Raw genomic sequence first — 20,002 nt, 5'->3', positions numbered from 1 at the left:
GATAAGACCACCAACAGGGCATGCATAATGTAGTTGCAGATTGGGTTCTCTTGGAGGCTGATTGTGAGCTAGAGAGTAGCAGGCGGGACATTTACAAGAAAGTGCTCTTAGAACCAACATCAGTGGAAGGAAGGTGAAGGAAACAAGACTGAGCAGAGGAAGAAGCTGGGCTGCTGTGCAGGCCCAGGGAAGCTCTCAGCTGGCCTTCCACAGGGAGGGCTGCACCTGGCAGAAGCCTGCAGAGTTGTTGCTAGCTGAGGTGAGGGAGCTGAGCCTTCACACCTTTGATGTCATCGATTGGATGCAGGCTTGCTCTGAATCACTTTAGTTCAGAGGTTCTCCAAAAAGATCTTCCAGCTGAGTGTCATGGCAACATTCGCAGCAGCTTGGATTTCTGCCTTCTGAAGGGGGATTTGAGTAGTGAACATAGTAGCCATCACACCTAAACTCCATAACCAGGCAGAAAGAACAGATCCTAAAGCTTCCAGAGGCAAAAAAAAATGGCATGCCCAAAGGGATGGGAAAAGAATGACCCCAGAATTCTCAAAGGCATCATTAGAAACTAAAATGTGATGGAGAAATACCTTCAAAAGTCCCATGGAGGGGGGTGGGGTTGTGGTTTAGTGGTAGAGCACTTGCCTAGCATGTGTGAAGCATTGGGTTTCAGTTTCAGCACCACGTATACATAAATGAATAAAATAAAAGTCTATCAACATTTAAAAATATATTTCTTAAAAAAGTCCCATGGAAGCCAGGCATAGTGACTTATGCCCACAAATGGAGAAGGTGAGATACGAAGATCACAAGTTCAAGGCCAGCTTAGGCAATTTAATGAGACCCTGTCTTAAGAAGATGTTTTTAAAAAGGGCTAAGGATGTGGCTCAGTAGCAGAGTGCTTGTCAAGCAGGTGCAAAATCTCAGTACTGCCAAAGTTTCATGGAAAGTGACTTCTTTTTTTTGTGGTGCTGGGGATTGAACCCAGGGCCTTGTGCTTGTGAGGCGAGCATTCTACCAACTGAGCTATTTCCCCAGTTCAGGAAATTTTTTTTTTTTTATCTTTTTTTTTTTTTTTTGGTGGTGCTGGGGATTGAACCCAGGCCCTTGTGCTTGTGAGGCAGGTACTCTACCAACTGAGCTATATCCTCAGTCCTCTTTTTTTAAAAAAATTATTTTTATTGTAAACAAATGGAATACATGTTGTTTCTGTTTGTACATGAAGTAAAGGCATACCATTTGTGTCATCATACATTTACATAGGGTAATGTTATTTCATTCATTTTGTTACTTTTTCCTCTCCCCCACCCCTCCCACCCCTCTTTTCCCACTATACAGTCCCTCCTTCCTCCATTCTTGCCCCCCTCTCACCCCCCATTATGTGTCATCATTCGCTTATCAGCGAGATCATTTGTCCTTTGGTTTTTTGAGATTGGCTTATCTCACTTAGCATGATATTCTCCAATTTCATCCATTTGCCTGCAAGTGCTATAATTTTATTATTTATGGCTAAGTAATATTCCATTGTATATATATACCACAGTTTCTTTATCCATTCATCAGTTGAAGGACATCTAGGTTGGTTCCACAGTCTGGCTATTGTGAATTGAGCAGCTATGAACATTGATGTAGCTGTCTCTCTGTAGTATGCTGATTTTAAGTCCTTTGGGTATAGGCCGAGGAGTGGGATAGCTGGGTCAAATGGTGGGTCCATTCCAAGCTTTCTAAGGAATCTCCACACTGCTTTTCAGAGTGGCTGTGCTAATTTGCAGCCCCACCAGCAATGTATGAGTGTACCTTTTTCCCCACATCCTCACCAACACCTGTTGTTGCTTGTATTCTTGATAATCGCCATTCTAATTGGGGTGAGATGGAATCTTAGGGTAGTTTTGATTTGCATTTCTCTTATTACTAGAGATGTTGAACATTTTTTCATGTCTGTTGATTGCTTGTAGATCTTCTTCTGTGAAGTGTCTGTTCATTTCCTTAGCCTATTTGTTGATTGGATTATTTGTATTCTTGGTGTAGAGTTTTTTGAGTTCCTTATATATTCTGGAAATTAGTGCTCTATCTGAAGTATGAGTGGCAAAGATTTTCTCCCACTCTGTAGGCTCTTTCTTCACATTGCTGATAGTTTCCTTTGCTGAGAGAAAGCTTTTTAGTTTGAATCTATCCCAATTATTGATTCTTGCTTTTATTTCTTGTGCTATGGGAGTCCTGTTAAGGAAATCTGATCCTAAACCGACATGTTGAAGATTTGGATCTACTTTTTCTTCTATAAGATGAAGGGTCTCTGGTCTGATTCCGAGGTCCTTGATCCATTTTGAGTTGAGTTTTGTGCAGGGTGAGAGACAGGGGTTTAGTTTCATTCTGTTGCATATGGATTTCCAGTTTTCCCAGTACCATTTGTTGAACAGGCTATCTTTTCTCCATTGCATATTTTTGATTTTGTATTCCCAGTCATTTGGGCTTATTTTTGGTTTTTAAGTTGGCTTGGTTTCTCCTTTGAGTGCGTTTTTCTCTAAGGTAGTTCCTCCCTTTGCTGACCTACATTGTTGTTTTTCATTTCCTCCTCATGGAATATTTTGTTGAGAACATTCTGTAGTGCAGGCTTTCTATTTGTAAATTCTTTTAACTTTTGTTTATCATGGAAGGATTTTTATTTCATCTTCAAATCTGAAGGTTAGTTTTGCTGGGTATAGGATTCTTGGTTAGCAACCATGTTCTTTCAGAGCTTGAAATATGTTGTTCCAGGCCCTTCTAGCTTTTAGAGTCTGGGTTGAGAAGTCTGCTGCTATCCATATTGGTTTCCCTCTATATGTAATCTGATGCTTTTCTCTCACAGCCTTCAACATCCTATCTTTATTTTGAATGTTAGGCATTTTCATTATAATGTGCCTTGGTGTGGATCTGTTGTGATTTGGTGCATTTGGTGTTCTGTAAGTCTCTTGTATTTGATTTTCCATTTCATTGTTCAGGTTTGGGAAATCTGATATTATTTCATTGAATAGGTTGTTCATTCCTTTGGTTTGTATCTCTGTGCCTTCCTCAATCCCGATAATTCTTAAATTTGGTCTTTTCATGATGTCCCATAGTTCTTGGAGATTTTGTTCATGATTTCTTACCATCTTCTCTGTTTGGGCAACTTTATTTTCAAGATTCAATATTTTGTCTTCATTGTCTGAGGTTCTGTCTTCCAAGTGGTCTAGTCTTTTGGTGATGTTTTCCATTGAGTTTTTTATTTGGTTTATTGTTTCCTTCATTTCAAGGATTTCCGTTTGGGTGTTTTTGAGAATCTCTATCTCTTTGTTGAAATGATCTTTTGCTTCCTGCAGTTGCTCTTTCAACTGGTTATTGGTATGATCATTCATTGCCTGCATTTGCTCTCTTATCTCATCCTTTGCTTCATGAATCATCTTAATCATGTATAATCTGAAGACCTTTTCTGACATTTCTTCTACCATACTGTCATTGGATTCTATTAATATAAATCTAGATTTGTTTGGATCATTTTCTTCCCTTGTTTCTTTATGTTGTTCATGTATCTTCCCCTCTAGCAGTGCAGATCTGGGGTATTGCAGATTCCTCCCTATAGGCTTATAGTGGCCCTATAGGATTCCAAAACCTTTTCTTTATGGGGAGATCAATATTAGCAGTGCCCATTTCAGACAATATGCAATCCTAGACCAAATAGCCCCTATGAGGACATTAATAATATTGTCATAATAAACAGAATGAGTTCAATTATTATCTTCAGTATAACAAACAGATTTGCAATAAGGTCTACAGTTTCAAATGGAGGACAAAGAGGATGCAGTGGGATGTAGGATGTAGCTGTTAATGGGATAAGAAAAGAATATACAGAAGTTCTAGATAATAGAAAGGGTGAGAGTGTAATCAAAAGAAATTGGATGTTAGCATGCAAAAAAGGGAGAAAGAGACTCTGAGGGAACAGGTAAACAAAAGGAAAAGAGAGCAAGAAAAGTAAAGAAATAAAAACTTAAAATTGTTCAATAAGGAGAAAAAAGAAAATCAACACTATAACAGTCATACAGTATTCAAACCTCCCAGTCTTCAGTAGCCTGATGCATGAGAGGTACCTGACAATGAGCTTCAAGTCTCCAGCAGGTGTCTCAGGATGGAATTTGCCCCACCCAAAGATCGGAGCTATGGCTTCCAGGATTATCCAAGATGGCCGCTCTGGCTTCCAAATGTGTTGGCAAATGGGGAGCTGCAGCTCGGGGTGTGGCCATGGTCAGCTGGACGTCCTGGAGGCGGGATGTGGTTGGTCAGGCAGGGGTCCTGGAGGTCGGGTGTGTTTGGTGTGGTTGTGGGATCCTGGAGGCCGGGTGCAATCAGTCGGTCTGGGGGGTCCTGGCGGCAGGGAGCAGTCAGTGGATGTGAGGGCCCCAGAGGCAGGGAGTGATCGGTGTGGCTGAGGGATCCTGGAGACCGGGCTCAGTCAGTCTGGCTAGGGGTCCTACAGGGCCTGGTTATTGTCTCAAAATGGCGGCAGTCACGTGTAATCAAACCTGCAGGTACTGTAACAGTGAACTTCCAGGCAACAGCAGGCAGCTGGCGCTCCACTGGCAGTTGGTGATCAGTTTGCTGACTATTGTCGGATGATGGGGAGGTGAACCTCGTGCCGTGGGTGATGGATAGGTGTAAGGCAGGCGATGGACAGGCAAGAGACAGGCAAATGGCGGATGATAGGCGCCTGACAGTGAGCAATCTGCACTCAAAAAAGGCGTTGATATGCTGGCAGACTGCAGGTGATCACAGTAGACCAATGGGGTAAACAGCAGGGGATCAATAAGCAGCAAAAACTGCCTCACCAAGAAACAGATATCCTCTGCTGAAACCGGAGTTACGGAGCGACAAGAAGTGCAGCCTCCCTCTAGTCCGCCATCTTCAGAGACCCGGAAAGTGACTTCTTTTTCTTTCTTTCTTTTTTTTTTTTTTTCAGTTGTCAAAGGACCTTTATTTTACTTAGTTATACATGGTGCTGAGAATCAGACCCAGTGCCTCATACATGCTAGGCAAGTAAGCACTCTACCACTGAGCTACAACCCCAGTCCATGGAATGTAATTTCTAAATTTCTCAGAATTTTATTTGGAGTCCAACTATCAATAAGATGTGAGGCTACAATATGCATATTTCAGATATACAGTTTTGTTTGGTTTTGTTCTTGGCAGAGGGGTACTGGGGATTGAACCCAGGGGTGCTGTACCACCGAGCTACATCTCTAGTCCTTTTTATTTTTTGAGATAGGGTCTAAGTTGCTTAGGACCTCACTAATTACTAAGGCTGGCTTTGAACTTGTGATCCTGCCTCAGCCTCCCAAATCATGGGATTACAGGTGTGTGCCACTGCATCTGGCTAGATATGCAGTTTTAACTTCTTTTTCTTGTTGCTTCTTCACTATCTCTCAAGAAGCAACTGCCTGAAATCCCAGCAGCTCAGGAGGCTGAGACAGGAGGATTGCGGTTCAAAGCCAGCCTCAGCAATGGCAAGGTGCTAAGCAACTGAGTGAGACTCTGTCTCTAAATAAAATACGAAAAGTAGGGCTGGGGATGTGGCTCAGTGGTTGAGTGCCCCTGAGTTCTATCCCCAGTACCCACCCACCCCAAAAAAGAAGAAGCAACTGGATAAGAGATCAAAAAGACTGTGGTAAAGTCTGAGAAGCAGCTGGGCAGCCTGGAATGGGATGCTTCGGGGCCCTGGAGAGAAGGTAGTTCTTGTTTGAATCACATAGTGTTTATGGGTATGTCACTAGTTAGTAAAATTACAAATAAAAATGAAGAAATGGTGATTTACAAAAGTTTTAGGTTACCTGTAAAAAGGAGGTAGGGGCTGTAACAGGAGGAGGAGCTTCTCGGTTGCTGGCAATGTTTTGTGATCTGAGGGTTTTTGGGTTTGTTTGTTTTAATGTGGATGTTTGGCCAGGCTGGTGGCACACACCTGTAATCCAAGGTACTTGGAGGATAAGTCAGGAGGATCACAGTCCGAGGACAGCTTGAACAATTTAGCAAAACCCTGTTTTCAATGAAATTAAAGGGTTGGGGATTGTTACTCAGTGGTAGAACTCTTGTCTTGCATGTGTGAGGTCCTGGGTTCAATTCCCAGTAGTAAAAGATTAAAAAAAAAAAAAAAAAAAGCTGAAGGATGTGTTTACTTTATAACAACTTGTAATTCTTTCCCTCTTTCTAAATATATGTGTATACATATTTTCTATGTCTGTTATATTTTAAAATAAATTATTTAAGAAATATTAAAATAGGGTCTGGGGATGTAACTCAGTGGTAAAGTGCTTACCTAGCATGTATGAGGCCCTGAGTTTAATCCCTAGTGCTGCAAAAAAAAAATAATAATAATAATTTAAAAAATATATATATATACAATATATATATTATATATATATATATATATATAAAGTATATATATATGAAAATAAATAATGAATGGAAAGTCCTCAACATAGTACCTGACTTGGCCAATAAGTACATGTTCAATAAACGTTAGTTGAAGTTGGGTGAGGTGGCACACACCTATAATCCCGGTGGCTTTGGAGGTTGAGGCAGGAGGATTGCAGGTTCAAAGCCAGAATTAGCAGTTTAGTGAGACTGTAAGCAACCTACTGAGACTCTGTCTCAAAAGAAAAAAAAAGGTGGGAGGTTGTGGTTCAGTGGTTAAGTACCCTTGGGTTCAATCCCTGGTTCCAAAAAAAAAAGAAAAAAGTGTTAGTTGATAATCATCATAATCATCTTCATTCTCCTCTCCCTTCCCTGCCCCTGACCCATCCACTGCCATCCATTCCTGAAAAATTGCTGAATTGCTATCTACTCAGGCCTTCAACAGTGTGAAATGTATTCAAAAAGGAGGAGAGTTTTGATTGGTCTGAGCTCCAGCTCTGACTTTAGCCACTGGTATGTCTTGGTCAAATAATTCCCTTTGTCAGGCATCTATTTTTTCCATCTGAAAAACCACTGTGCAGCTGGGGTGATGGTGCATGTCTGTAATCCCAGAGACTTGGTGGGGCTGAAGCAGGAGGATCACAAGTTCGAGGCCAGCCTCAGCAACTTAGCAAGACCCTAAGCAATTTAGTGAAATCCTGTCTCAAAACTAAAATTAAAAAGGGTTGGGGACGTAGTTCAATCCTCAGTACCAAAACAACAATGACAATAACAAAAACAAACAAACAAAAAAACCAATGCACTGAAACTAGATCATTCCTGAGGTCCCTTCCAGCTCTGACAGTCTATGATTCTAATATCCTGCAAAAGTGGTGAGAGAAAGTAGTGAGGGTAATGGGAAGAGCATGTGAATGTTTAGATTCATTCAGAGCCAGCCTGCATGTGACGGATTTAGATTCCAGTGCCACCACTTGCTAACTGTGTTAGTCAGTTTTCTGTTAGTGGGACAAAATACCTGAGAAAATGACTTAGAGGAGGAAAGATTTAGTTTAGCTCATAGTTTCAAAGGTCTCAGTTCATGGTCAGCTGGTTCCAAGGCAGAAACATGGTGGAAGGACATAGCAGAGGAAAACTGCAGAGAGGTTGGGAAAGGAGTCAGGGACAAGAAGTACCAGCTGGGCATAGTGGTGCACCCTATAGTCCCAGTGACTTGGGAGACTGAGGCAGAAAGATTGCAAGTGCAAAGCCAGTTTCAGTAATTCAGTGAGAATAACAATTTAAAAAAGAAAAAAAAAAAAAAAACCTTTCCAGGGCACACCCCCCACCATAGGCCCCACTTCTTATCATTTCCACCACCTTTCAATAATTCCTAAGTTATTAACCCATGGATGAATTGATTAATCCAGTGATGAGGCCAGAGCCCTCATGATCCAATCACTTGCCAAGAGCCTCACTTCTGAACACTATTGCAGTGGAGACCAAGTCTTCAATAAAAGAGTCTTTGGGGTACATTCTGGATCCAAACCAATAAATAGTTACATAAACTTTGTAAATTTGACTGTCCTCATATCATTGGAAAAGGGTTCAAGGAGGTCTCCCAGAGGGAGAAGGGGAGCTCAACACAGCCTTGGAAGGTATTTGTTTGTTTGCTTGCTTTTTGTATGGGGGTTGCACCCAGGGGCGCTTTACCACTGTTACATCCCCTGCACTTTTAATTTTATTTTAAAATTATTGATTGATCGATTGATTGATTGGTACTGGGGATTGAACCCAAGGGCTCTTAACCATTGAGACACACCCTCAGCCCTTTTTAATCTTTTATTTTGAGACAGGGTCTTGCCAAAGTGCTTAGGACCTTGCTAAATTACTGAGGCTATCTTTGAACTGGAGATCTTTCTGCGGGATTACAGGTGTGCGCCACCATGCCCGACTCAGATATTTTTCATGCATCAACTTATTGAGAAATGGATGTCTGAGTAGTATATGACAGTTTTGTTGTGTATTCTTATATTTTTACTTTTTTTTTTTAAAAAGTACATATTTATTTCTCTTACCTACCTGTCTTCCTCGATTCTCTTTCTCACTTCTCTCATACTAACAGTCAACCTCTATTAATTCCTCCCTCACTCTTACTATAAATTTTTACCTCTATCTTCTCTCCCTCTCCCTCATAAACATCACATCTTACACTACTTCTGTTCCCTCACTGTACATCATTTGAAATGGTAAACCCTTTTAGCAAACTTACTGTTTATATTGTAGACAATAATAGAGCACTTTATTTCTGTCTATTGTGACAAAACTGTAAACACCTTAATAGGAGCCATTTGGTTTAAGGTGGTATATCGTTTGCACTGGGTGCTGTTAATACTGGTCACTCTCTTAAAGGTGAGGTACTGGAAGCATTCAGGGACACCATAAGACTACGGGGTAGAATCTGTACTGCCTCAGCTCCATACTGCTAGATGAGAAGACACACAAACAACATGAAAAAAAACAAGGGAACTGAGTGCCTCAAACAGACCAAGACATTCCAACAACAGAATCCATAGCCAACACAGTAGAAGATATGTCAGAGATGGAGTTTAGAAAATACACAGATTGATCTTTGAAATAAAAGATGGTTTTGGAAAGAAAATACAGGAAGTGAAAGATCACTTCAATAAAGAGGCAGAGATAAAAAGGAATAAAGCCCGGTTGCCCTGCCTTGCAATTTTGCACTCTGGACACTGAGCCGATGCACAGTTAGCATGTAGCGTGGAAGGGGGAGCCACACCTTGCACACGGTGCCCCGGCCAGCCGGGCCTTTCAGATGAGAGCTGCGCCCAGGCCCGCACCAGCAGCTCAGCCACTAGCTGCAGCCCCGCCAGCTGCAGTGGGCTCACCTGCTGCGGCACCCCGGCAGCCAGTCTGATGGCCCAGATGGCGACCACTGCAGCGGGTGTGGTTGTGGGCTCTGCTGTGGGGCACACACTGGGCCATGCCATCACCGGGGGCTTCAGCGGAGGAAGTGCTGTGGAGCCCTCAAAGCCCGATATCATCTACCAGGAGCCACAGGGAACCCAGGCAGCGCAGCAGCATCAGCTTGGAGGCCCTTGTTTTTATGAAATAAAACAACTTTTGGAGTGTGCCCAGAACCAGGGTGATGTTAAGCTATGTGAGGGTTTCGATGAGGTGCTGAAGCAGTGCAGAATTGCTAACGGATTAGTCTAATCGAGAAGCTCAAATTGAAGAAATGGAAAATTGGCTCTGATGACCAAGTTACTTTAGCATAAAAATGTAATCGATAGTGAAAGTAAGAAATGTAAAACTGCAGTGTAAAGCCTCACCTAATAGCTTCAATGTTTCTGAATGATAGCAAAAGAGAGTTCTAATTGTATGGAAGTTCAGTGAGCTGGTTCAGAATTTGGGGCTGGTCAAATGTTTGTGTGCCCTCCTTAAGTCAACTGTTCTGATGTTCTTTGAATTTATTAGAATAAAGTGATTTTCTCCTGGAAAAAAAAAAAAAGGAATAAAGCAGAAATCCTTGAAACAATAAACAAAATTAAAAATTCAATGGAAAGTATCATCAACAGACTTGACTATTGGAAGACAGAACCTCAGAAAATGAAGACAAAATATACTCTCTTGAAAATAAAGCTGGCCTCACAGTGAAGATGGCAAGAAACCTTAAACGGAACTTCCAAGAAATATTGGATAATATGAAAAGACCACATTTAAGATTTATCAGAATAGACAAAGGTGTGGAGATACAAACCAAAGAAAGCACAATCTTTTCAATGACACAATATCAGAAAACTTCCCAAATCTAAAGATTGAAATGGAAAATCAACTAAAAGAGGCTTACAGAACCCCAAATGCACAAATTACAGCAGACCCACATCAAGGCACATTATAATGAGAATTACTAAAATACAAAATAAGGATAGAATGTTAAAGGCTGTGAGAGAAAAAAAAAAATCAAAGTACATATGGGGAAAACCACTTTGGATCTCAGTCGATTTTTCAACCCAGACCCTCAACACCAGGAGGGCCTGGAATAACATATATCAAGCTCTGAAAGAAAATGGATGCCAACTGAGAATTTTATATCCAGCAAAATTAAACTTCAGATTTGAAGATGAAATAAAAAACTTTCCATGATAAACAAAAGTTAAAAGAATTCACAACTAGAAAGCCTGCACTACAGAACATTCTCAGCAAAATATTCCATCAGGAGGAAATGAAAAAAAAGAAAAGAAAAGAAAGCCAGCAAAGGGAGGAACTACACAAAAGGAAAGGTTAATCAAAGGAGAAACTAAGTCAAAGTAAAAACCAAAAATAAACCAAACTGACTGGGAATACAACTCATATCTCAATTATAACCCTGAAAGTTAATGGCCTAAACTCACCAATCAAAAGACATAAACTGTCAGATTGGATAAAAAAAAAAAAAAAAAAAAACCTAACAATATGCTGTCTACAAGAGACTCACCTCCTAAGAAAAGGCATCCATAGACTGAAGGTGAAAGGCTGAGGAAAAAAATGTCTCTCACATGGACTACGTAAACAAGAAGGGGTTTCCATCCTCATATCAAACTGGACTTCAAACCAAAGTTAGTCAGAAGGAATAAAGAAGGTCATTTCATACTACTTAAGGGAATCATACATCAACAAGACATAACAATCATAAATATATATGCCCTGAACAATGGAGCATCTATGTACATTAAACAAACCCTTCTCAATTTCAAGAATCAAATAGACCACAACACAATAATACTAGGTGACTTTAACACACCTCTCTCACCACTGGATAGATCTTCCAAACAAAAACTAAATAAAGAAACTATAGAACTAAATAATACAATCAGGCAGCCGCCACACCTGCCGACGCTCTCTAATGCTAGCGCTGCCTCTAGCTCTTGGAGCTCCAGCCGAAATAGAAGCTGGGTAAGTAAGGAGGTTTTTCTACCATGGCTCATACAAAGCAGACTGCCCGTAAAGCACCCAGGAAACAACTGACTACAAAAGCTGCTCACACGAGTGCGCCCTCTACTGGAGGAGTGAAGAAACCTCATTGTTACAGGCCTGGTACTGTGGCCCTTTGTGAAACTAGACGTTATCAGAAGTCCGCTGAACTTCCGATTCTCAAACTCCCTTTCCAGCATCTAGTGCGAGAAATTGCTCAGGACTTCAAAACAGATCTACAATTCCAGAGCGCAGTTATTGGTGCCTTGCAGGAGGCAAGTGAGACCTTGCTGGTTGGCCTTTTTGAAGACACCAACTTGTGCGCTATCCATACCAAACGTGTAACAATTATGCCAAAAGACATCCAGCTAGCACACCGCATACGTGGAGAATATGCTTAAGAATTCACTATGATGGGAAACATTTTATTCTCAAAAAAAATTTTTTTTCTCTTCTTCCTGTTATTGGTAGTTCTGAATGTTAGATATTTTTTTCCATGGGGTCAAAAGGTACCTAAGTATATGATTGCAAGTGGAAAAATAGGGGACAGAAATCAGGTATTGGCCGTTTCTCCATTTTCATTTGTGTGTGAATTTTTAATATAAATGCAGGGATGTAAAGCATTAATGCAAGTCAAAATGTTTCAGTGAACAAGTTTCAGCAGTTCAACTTGCCAGCATTTAGATTTTTTTAAACAAGTAAATTTCTTGTTGACAGCAACTAAATGGTGTTTGAAGCATTTTTATCATACAGTAGGTTCCAACCATTCACTATACTTTTCTGAGTTGTCCTACATGCAAGTACCTGTTTTTAATGTTGTCTGTCTTCTGTGCTGTTCCTGTAAGTTTGCTATTAAAATACACGAAACTAAAAAAATAATAATATGATCAATGATTTAGACTTAACAGATATATATAGAGTATTTCATCCATCATGAGTATTTCATCCATCATTGAGCAAATAAACTTTCTTCTCAGCAGTACATGAATCCTTCTCTAAAACTGACTATATGTTATGCCACAAAGCAACTCTCAGCAAATAAAAAAAATAGAAATCCTACCTTGCATTCTATCAGATCATAATGGAATGAAGGTAGAAATCAATAATAAAATAAAAAATAGAAGTTACTCCAACAGCTGCAGACTAAAAGCATGCTATTGAAATGATGAATGGATAACAGAAGAAATCAGGGAGGAAATTAAAAAATACTTAGAGGTAAATGAGGACACTGATACAAAATATCAAAATTTCTGGGACACTATGAAGGCAGTGCTAAGAGAAAAGTACATTGCATTGAGCTCATACATTAAAAGAATAAAAAGTCAACAAATAAATGACCTAACATTACATCTCAAAGCCCTAGAAAAAGAACAATTAACACCCAAAGAGGTAGAAGACAGGAAATAATTAAAATCAGAGCTGAAATCAATAAAATTGAAACAAAAGAAAGGATTGAAAATAGTGACAAAAAGTTGATTCATGAAAAAATAAATAAAATTGATAAACCCTTGGCTACACTAACAAAGAGAAAGAGAAAGCTCAAATTACTAAAATTTGTGATGAAAAGGGAAATATCACAGCAGACACTATTGAAATACAGACAATAATTAGAAACTATTTTGAAAATTTATACTCAAATAAAATAGAAAATCTCAAAGACATTGACAAATATCTAGAGACATGATCTACCCAAACTGAATCAGAAGGACATACACAATTTAAACCAATCAATTTCAAGCCATGAAATAGAAGATGCCATCAAAGCCTACCAACCAAGAAAAGTCCATAACCAGATGGATTTTCAGCCAAGTTCTGAAAGACCTTCAAAGAAGAATGAACATCAATAGTCCTCAAATTATTCCATGAAATAAAAAAGGAGGGAACCCTTCCAAACTCATTCTATGAAGCTAGTATCACCCTGACACCAAAACCAGACAAAGACACAGCAAGGAAAGAAAACCTCAGACCAATATCCCTCATGAACATAGATGCAAAAATTCTCAATAAAATTCTGGCAAACTGCATACAAAAATATATTAAAAAGATAATGCACCACAATCAAGAGGAGTTCATCCATGGTATGCAAGTTTGGTTCAACATATGGAAATCAATTAATGTAATACATTACATCCATAGATTTAAAGACAAGAGTATGATTATCTCAATAGTTGCAAAAAAAGCATTTGACAAAATACAGTACTTCTTCATGTTCAAAACCTTAGAAAAAGGAGGATAGTAGGAACATACCTCAACACTGTAAAATCTATCTATGCCCATGACCAACATCATTCTAAATGTAGAAAAATTGAAAGTATTCCCTCTAAAAATTTGAACAAGTCAGGAATGCCCTCTTTCACTACTTCTATTCAACATAGTCCTTGAAACTCTAGCTAGAACATTCAGACAGACAAAAGAAATTAAAGGGATACGAATAGGAAAAGAAGAACTCAAACTATTACTATTTGCTGACAACATGATTCTATATTTAGAAGATCCAAAAAATTCCACCAAAAACTTCTAGAACTCATTAATGAACTCAGCAGAGTAGCAGGATATAAAATCAATACCCATAAATAAAATGCATTTCTATACATAAGTAACGAATCCACTGCAAGAGAAATTAGGAAAACTACACCATTTATAATAGACCAAAAAAAAAAAAAAAAAAAAAAAAAAACCACGTTGGGAATCAATCTAACAAAAGAGGTGAAAGACCTCTACAATGAAAACTACAGAACACTAAAGAAAGAAATTGAAGACCTTAGAAGATGGAAAGATCTCCCATGCTGTCAGAATAAATATTGTCAAAATGGCCATACTACCAAAAGTGTTAAATAGATTCAATGCAATTCCTATTAAAATCCCAATGACATACACATTTTAAACCAATCAATTTCAAGCCATGAAATAGAAGATGCCATCAAAAGCCTACCAACCAAGAAAAGCCCATAACCAGAAAGCCCATAACTACAAAGCCATAATAACAAAAACAGCAAGGTATTGCTACCTAAACAGATATGGAAAACAATGATACAAAAGAGAAGACACAGAAACAAACCCACATAAATATGGTTATCTCACACTATACAAAGGTGCCAAAAATATACATTGGAGCAAAGATAGTCTATTCAACAAATGGTGCTGGGAAAACTGGAAATCCATATGTAACAAAATAAAATTAAACCTCTATCTCTCACCCTGTACAAAAATCAACTCAAAAGTGGATCAAAGAATTAGACACTAGAACAGAAACCCTGCACCTAATAGAAGAAAAAGTAGGCCCAAATCTTCATCATGTCGGCTTAGAACTTGACTTTATCAACAAGACTCCTAAAGCACAAGAAGTAAAATTAAGAATCAATAAATGGGGTGGATTCCAACTAAAAAGCTTCTTCTCAGCAAAGGAAACAATAACTTGAAGAGAGAGCCTACAGAATGGGAGAAAATATTTACCACATGCACCTTAGATAGAGTACTAATCTCCAGGATATATAAAGAACTCAAAAAACTTAACCCCCCCCCCAAAAAAAATACAATCAATAAATGGGTTAAGGAACTGAACAGACACTTCACAAAAGAAGAAATACAATCAATCAATAAACATGAAAAACGTTCACCATCTCTAGCTTAGAGAAATGCAAATCAAAACTACTCTAAGATTTCATCTTACTCCAGTCAGAATGGCAATTAGAATACAAGCAATAATAAGTGTTGGTGAGGATTTGGGAGAGAAACTACACTCATACACTGCTGGTGAGACTGCAGATTGATGCAACCACTATGGAAAGCAGTATGGAGATGCCTTAGAAAACATGGAATGGAATCACCATTTGACTCAGCTATCCCAATCCTTGATTTAGAACCTAAGGACTTAAAATCAGCATACTACAGTGACACAGCCACATCAATGTTTATGGCAACTCAATTCACAATGGCTAAACCATGGAATCAACCTACATGCCTTTCAACAGATGAATAGATAAAGAAAATGTGGTACATATATACAATGGAATATTACTCAACCTGAATGAAATTATGACATTTGTAAGTAAATGGATGGAACTGGAGAATATCATGCTAAGTGAAATAAGCCAATCCCAAAAAAACAAAGGTCAAATGTTTTCTCTGATAAGCAGATGGTGATCTGTAGTGGGGGTGGGAGATAGAGAAGAATGAAGGAAATTTGGATTTTGCAGAGGGGAGTGAGGGGTGGGGTGGTGGGGATGGGAAAAATGAGACTGACATTATTACCTTATATACATTTATGATTACACTACTCTTGTGACTTGTGACTGCATCATGTACACCAGAGGAATGAGAAGTTATGCTCCATTTGTGTACAATGTGTCAAAATGCAGAGGCTGGGGAGATAGCTCAGTCGGTAGAGTGCTTGCCTTATAAGCACAAGGCCCTGGGTTCGATCCCCAGCACCAAAAAAAAAAAAAAAAAAAAAAAATGCATTCTACTGTCATGAATAACCAATTAGAAAATTAAAAAAAAAAAAAAAATTGAAGGGCTAGGGTTGTAGCTCAGTGGTAGAACACTTGCCTAGTATGTGTGAGGCACTAGGTTCGATTCTCAGCACTGCATATAAATAAGTAAGTAAGTAAATAAACAAATAAATAAATTTCCATAACAACTAAAAAATTGTTTAAAAAATAAAATTGAAAATGCTTTACCTACTAAGAAAAGATAGGGTTTAGGTACATGTTTTGGTCATAGTATTTAAAGTGATTTACACAATTGTATAGCAGTATTCCCTTAAATCTCAACTATTTAGTGTTTTTGTTTTCAACTGTTCAGGCTGTTGAAAATCCTACAGCTGCAGAGATTCAAGATGTATGCTCAGCAGTTGGACTTAATGTGTTTGTTGAGGTATGATGTGATTCTTCCTTCACTATTTTCTGTATTCATTTATATGATAACTTTCTTAAAAGCCTGTTTTTGTTTTATTTACATTAGAAAAATAAAATGTACTCTAGAGAATGGAATCGTGATGCTCAATACAGAGGCAGAGTCCGGGTCCAGCTCAGACAGGAAGACGGCAGCCTCTGTCTTGTACAGTTCCCATCACGTAAGCTTTTTTTAATGAATTAACTTTAGGAATGTGTTTTTTGTCTATGATACAACAGAGGTTCTAAAACTGACCTTTTGAAAAGTATAAATTAATTTACATTCTACAAATTAATTTAGAGAAAAGATTGCCACTGATGGAAAGAGGTATAACAGTAGTTTTAATTTCTTTTAGGTTAAAAACCTCTGAGAATGTGATGAAACTTTTTCTGAGCATTTTATAAACTTCTGAAAGACCATCACTGCTCCCAGGTTAAAAGTATAAAGTTAATAAATGGATGAATGTTAGTAGTTATTACAGATCTTAGAGACCCTTGAAGTCTGTTAATAATTTCTCTCATTAATAAATCTAAAGAGCAAGGTTGAGTGAACAAAGAGATATTCATAATACGGCATCACTCAAGTAAATTTAAAGATAAAATATTTCAGTTTATTGAAGATGAATATGTATGTTGCTTGTAGAAATGTTTTTACAATGTACTGGAGTGACTGGAGTTGTGGCTCAGTGGTAGAGTGCTTGCCTGGCATGTGTGAGGCACTGGGTTCAATTCTCAGCACCACATAAAGATAAATAAATAAATGAAATAAAGGTCCATTGACAGTTAAAAAAATGTTTTAAAAAATGCACTGGAAAGAGCCCACTTTTAAAACTGTGAGCAGTGGGAGTGGGGAGTGGAGACCTCAAGGGACTGTTAACATCATCTCCAATACTTTATTTTTTGAAAAGCAAAACAAAAACACACCAGTATAACAAAATATTAGTTCTGGATATGGGTAAGTTAAGTGTTTATGTGTTATTTATTTTTCTGAATTTTTTTTATTTTTAAAACATACATTTTAATTTTAAGAAATAGCTATTTAATTTTTCCTTCAGTTTAATTAAACTCTGTTTAATTCAACTAAATACAATTTGACAGTCAAATTGGCAGTGTGATTGTTTTTAGTCAAATTCGGATAGATTGGTTCTCATATATCAAATTCTGTCAGAATTGGTAGGTGTTTCTACAGATTTAAGATTCTGACTCAAATTTAAAAGATAATACATTCTTCTCTTTGACATTTTTTTATACTGTCTCAAAAAACCAAAAGCAAAAATAGTTTTTGATTTGAAAATAGAGTAAAGGTTGTGATTGAGAAAAGGGTTGCTTGTGGTTTCTAATTAGAAAATAGTAAGTCACTAAAAAGAATAAAACTGAGGAGCTTGGTTTGTTGGAGTAGGGAAAGTACCTGGTTGGAGTGGGCATAGCAGTGGTGCATGTATGCATACATCGTCTGGGCATGTGAGGAAGATCTGTTCAGCTTAATGACATTTTTGTTTTTGTTGTTGTTGTTAAAAGGCTGAGACCCTGTGTTTTTAGAAGCTTAAGTTACAATGGTAGTCTGATTCTTGTTTCCAGTTATATTTAGATATATTCTTCATTGATCTTTCAGTCAGTTACTAGAACCAAGACCATAATTTTTTTTGTTTGTTGAGTTTTTGTTTTGTTTTGGTTGTGGGGTTGAACCCAGGGGCACTTTACAGCTGAGTTACATCCCCAGCCCTTTTAATTTTTTATTTTTATTTTATGACAGCATCTCACTAAATTTCTGAGACTGGTCTTAAACTAGTGATCCTCTGCCTCAGCCTGTCAGGTTGCTGGGATTACAGATACACATTGCCCCACCCAGCAAAAGGTCATTTTTGTTTTAAACTTAATGTTTTTTATTTTCATATTGTTCATTAATTATTTTTTTCTTGTTCTCAGTACATTTTCTCCAGCAGAAGCACAGACTTGAGCAAGTTACTAACTTTATAATCATTTAATTATTTAAAATTACTTCCCATTTTCTTGATGTGGTATTTTCTTGGACTTTATGGTACTCAAGTTAATGATCTTTTATGTCTTATTTCTTTTTTTTAATTAAGATATTTTTTATTTTTACAGACACATTTTGATTCATTATATACAAATGGAGTACAACTTTTCATTTCTATGGTTATGTCTTATTTCTTAGATTGTAACTAAACGTAACTTCTGGTTCCTAGGTAAATCAGTAATGTTGTATGCAGCAGAAATGATACCTAAACTAAAAACAAGGACACAAAAAACAGGAGGTGGTGACCCAAGTCTTCAACAAGGAGAGGGAAGTAAAAAAGGGAAAGGAAAGAAGTGATCTGGTACGAGCAGCAAGTATATGGTCCTACTGTACGAGACGTGAATGGAGACTTCTTTGTATCTGAGGGAAACAGCTTTTTGTTTGCATCATTTGACTGAACTGGGAACATTTATGCCTCCCATCTTCATCATCAGAGTTGACAATGAAATAAATAAATCAGAAGTTTGCATCTAGCATTTATGCAGTATAAAAGACAAGATTTTTTGTTGCTTTAGAGGTTTTGTTTTATCTTTCAATGAAGAGGTCTTGTAGAAGAAAGAATATTTTTAAATGAACAGTGGACTGTCTCCTAAGTTACTTGAAATCCTGTTTGTCCTCTATGTAAATGTATTATGTCAGATAAATGTTTAATAAGATTTGAAATACACATTTTGTTCACCTTTTAAGTTAATGAAATAAAATTTTCAAAATGACTTTTGTAACTTTTGCTTATGAAACAATTAATACCAGTAGATGAGGCATTAAAGGAGAGTAAAATAGGTAGTGTAAACTTGGACAGTGTGAACCTACAAGAGAAGAAAATGGTAACTCTTCTTATAAGAGTTTGGAGATCGTATTCTTTGAATAAGTTACAGTAATCAAATTGTTCAATTGCTGGAGTTGTCATATGGAAAGTCCCTAAGCTTTAAATTTGCTGATTTTTTTTAGGTTTAAAAATGTTTACACTGGAGTCCTAAAAATTATCTTGAAGTAACTGAATTGGAAAGGTCCTTCAGAATTTCAGAGTACTTTTCTAAAAGTGACGATTTTAAGCTATACCAGTTCCTGTTCTTCCTGAGTGAGAAGGAGCTCTTCCTTGAATTCTATGAACTACTTCATCTACTTCCAGCACGTCCATTTTCTGTAATTTTTATTACTTGTGATCAAACAATCCCAACTGATTCTGAAACAAGCAAACCCCAAGATTCCAGTTGCTCAGAATCCTGAACCTGGGCTATATAGCAAGATTCTGTCTAAAAAAAACAAAAAACAAAAAAGAGTGTTTTCATTTGTTTAATATTTTGCTCCTTAAAAAGTTATAGTGAAGATAATGTAGCAGATTACATAAATATATAAGTACTGGAGTTGGGGGGTATGTGTAAAACATGATTCGGGGCTTCCCTCTGTGGAAAGGTAGATCTCTTAGGAATATGATTGGCTGCGAAGTAGAAAACAATGAGTCGATGAGGAATATAAGCAGCACTTTTTTGGGAGGAGGTGGCAGCCGGAGGAGGGAGGCGCAACCACTGAGCTACATCCCCAGCCCTTTTTATTTCTGATTTTGAGACAGAATCTCACTAAGTTTCTGAGGATGGCCTCAGGTTTGCCATCCTGCCTCCACCTCCTAGGTTGCTGGGGTTGCAGGCTTGCACCACCACACCCAGCTGCTATTTTACTGTTTTTTGGATAATATAAACCCAAAGGAGGTTATTAT

At 38.0% G+C, this 20,002-nt stretch overlaps 1 protein-coding gene, 1 long non-coding RNA gene and 1 pseudogene across 2 annotated transcripts; all 3 read left to right on the top strand.

The window, feature by feature from the left end:
* Positions 1 to 744: 744 nt before the first annotated feature.
* On the top strand, positions 745 to 9,683 carry LOC124986360 (coiled-coil-helix-coiled-coil-helix domain-containing protein 2-like; annotated as a pseudogene).
* A 1,680-nt stretch (positions 9,684 to 11,363) lies between these two features.
* On the top strand, positions 11,364 to 11,759 carry LOC124987349 (histone H3.3A-like). Its single transcript, XM_047556545.1, has one exon. The coding sequence runs from the start codon at positions 11,364 to 11,366 to the stop codon at positions 11,757 to 11,759; it is 396 nt and encodes a 131-aa protein (XP_047412501.1).
* A 4,398-nt stretch (positions 11,760 to 16,157) lies between these two features.
* On the top strand, positions 16,158 to 18,582 carry LOC124987566 (uncharacterized). Its single transcript, XR_007109207.1, has 3 exons — positions 16,158 to 16,233; positions 16,321 to 16,432; positions 18,458 to 18,582. It is a non-coding gene; the product is annotated as an uncharacterized LOC124987566 (long non-coding RNA).
* The last annotated feature ends 1,420 nt before the right edge of the window (positions 18,583 to 20,002 follow it).

This window comes from Sciurus carolinensis, chromosome 6, assembly GCF_902686445.1.
Source record: "Sciurus carolinensis chromosome 6, mSciCar1.2, whole genome shotgun sequence".
In the NCBI taxonomy this organism is placed as follows: domain Eukaryota; kingdom Metazoa; phylum Chordata; class Mammalia; order Rodentia; family Sciuridae; genus Sciurus; species Sciurus carolinensis.
The sequence above is the reverse complement of the archived record's forward strand: the minus strand, read 5'-3'. Positions and strand labels throughout refer to the sequence as shown.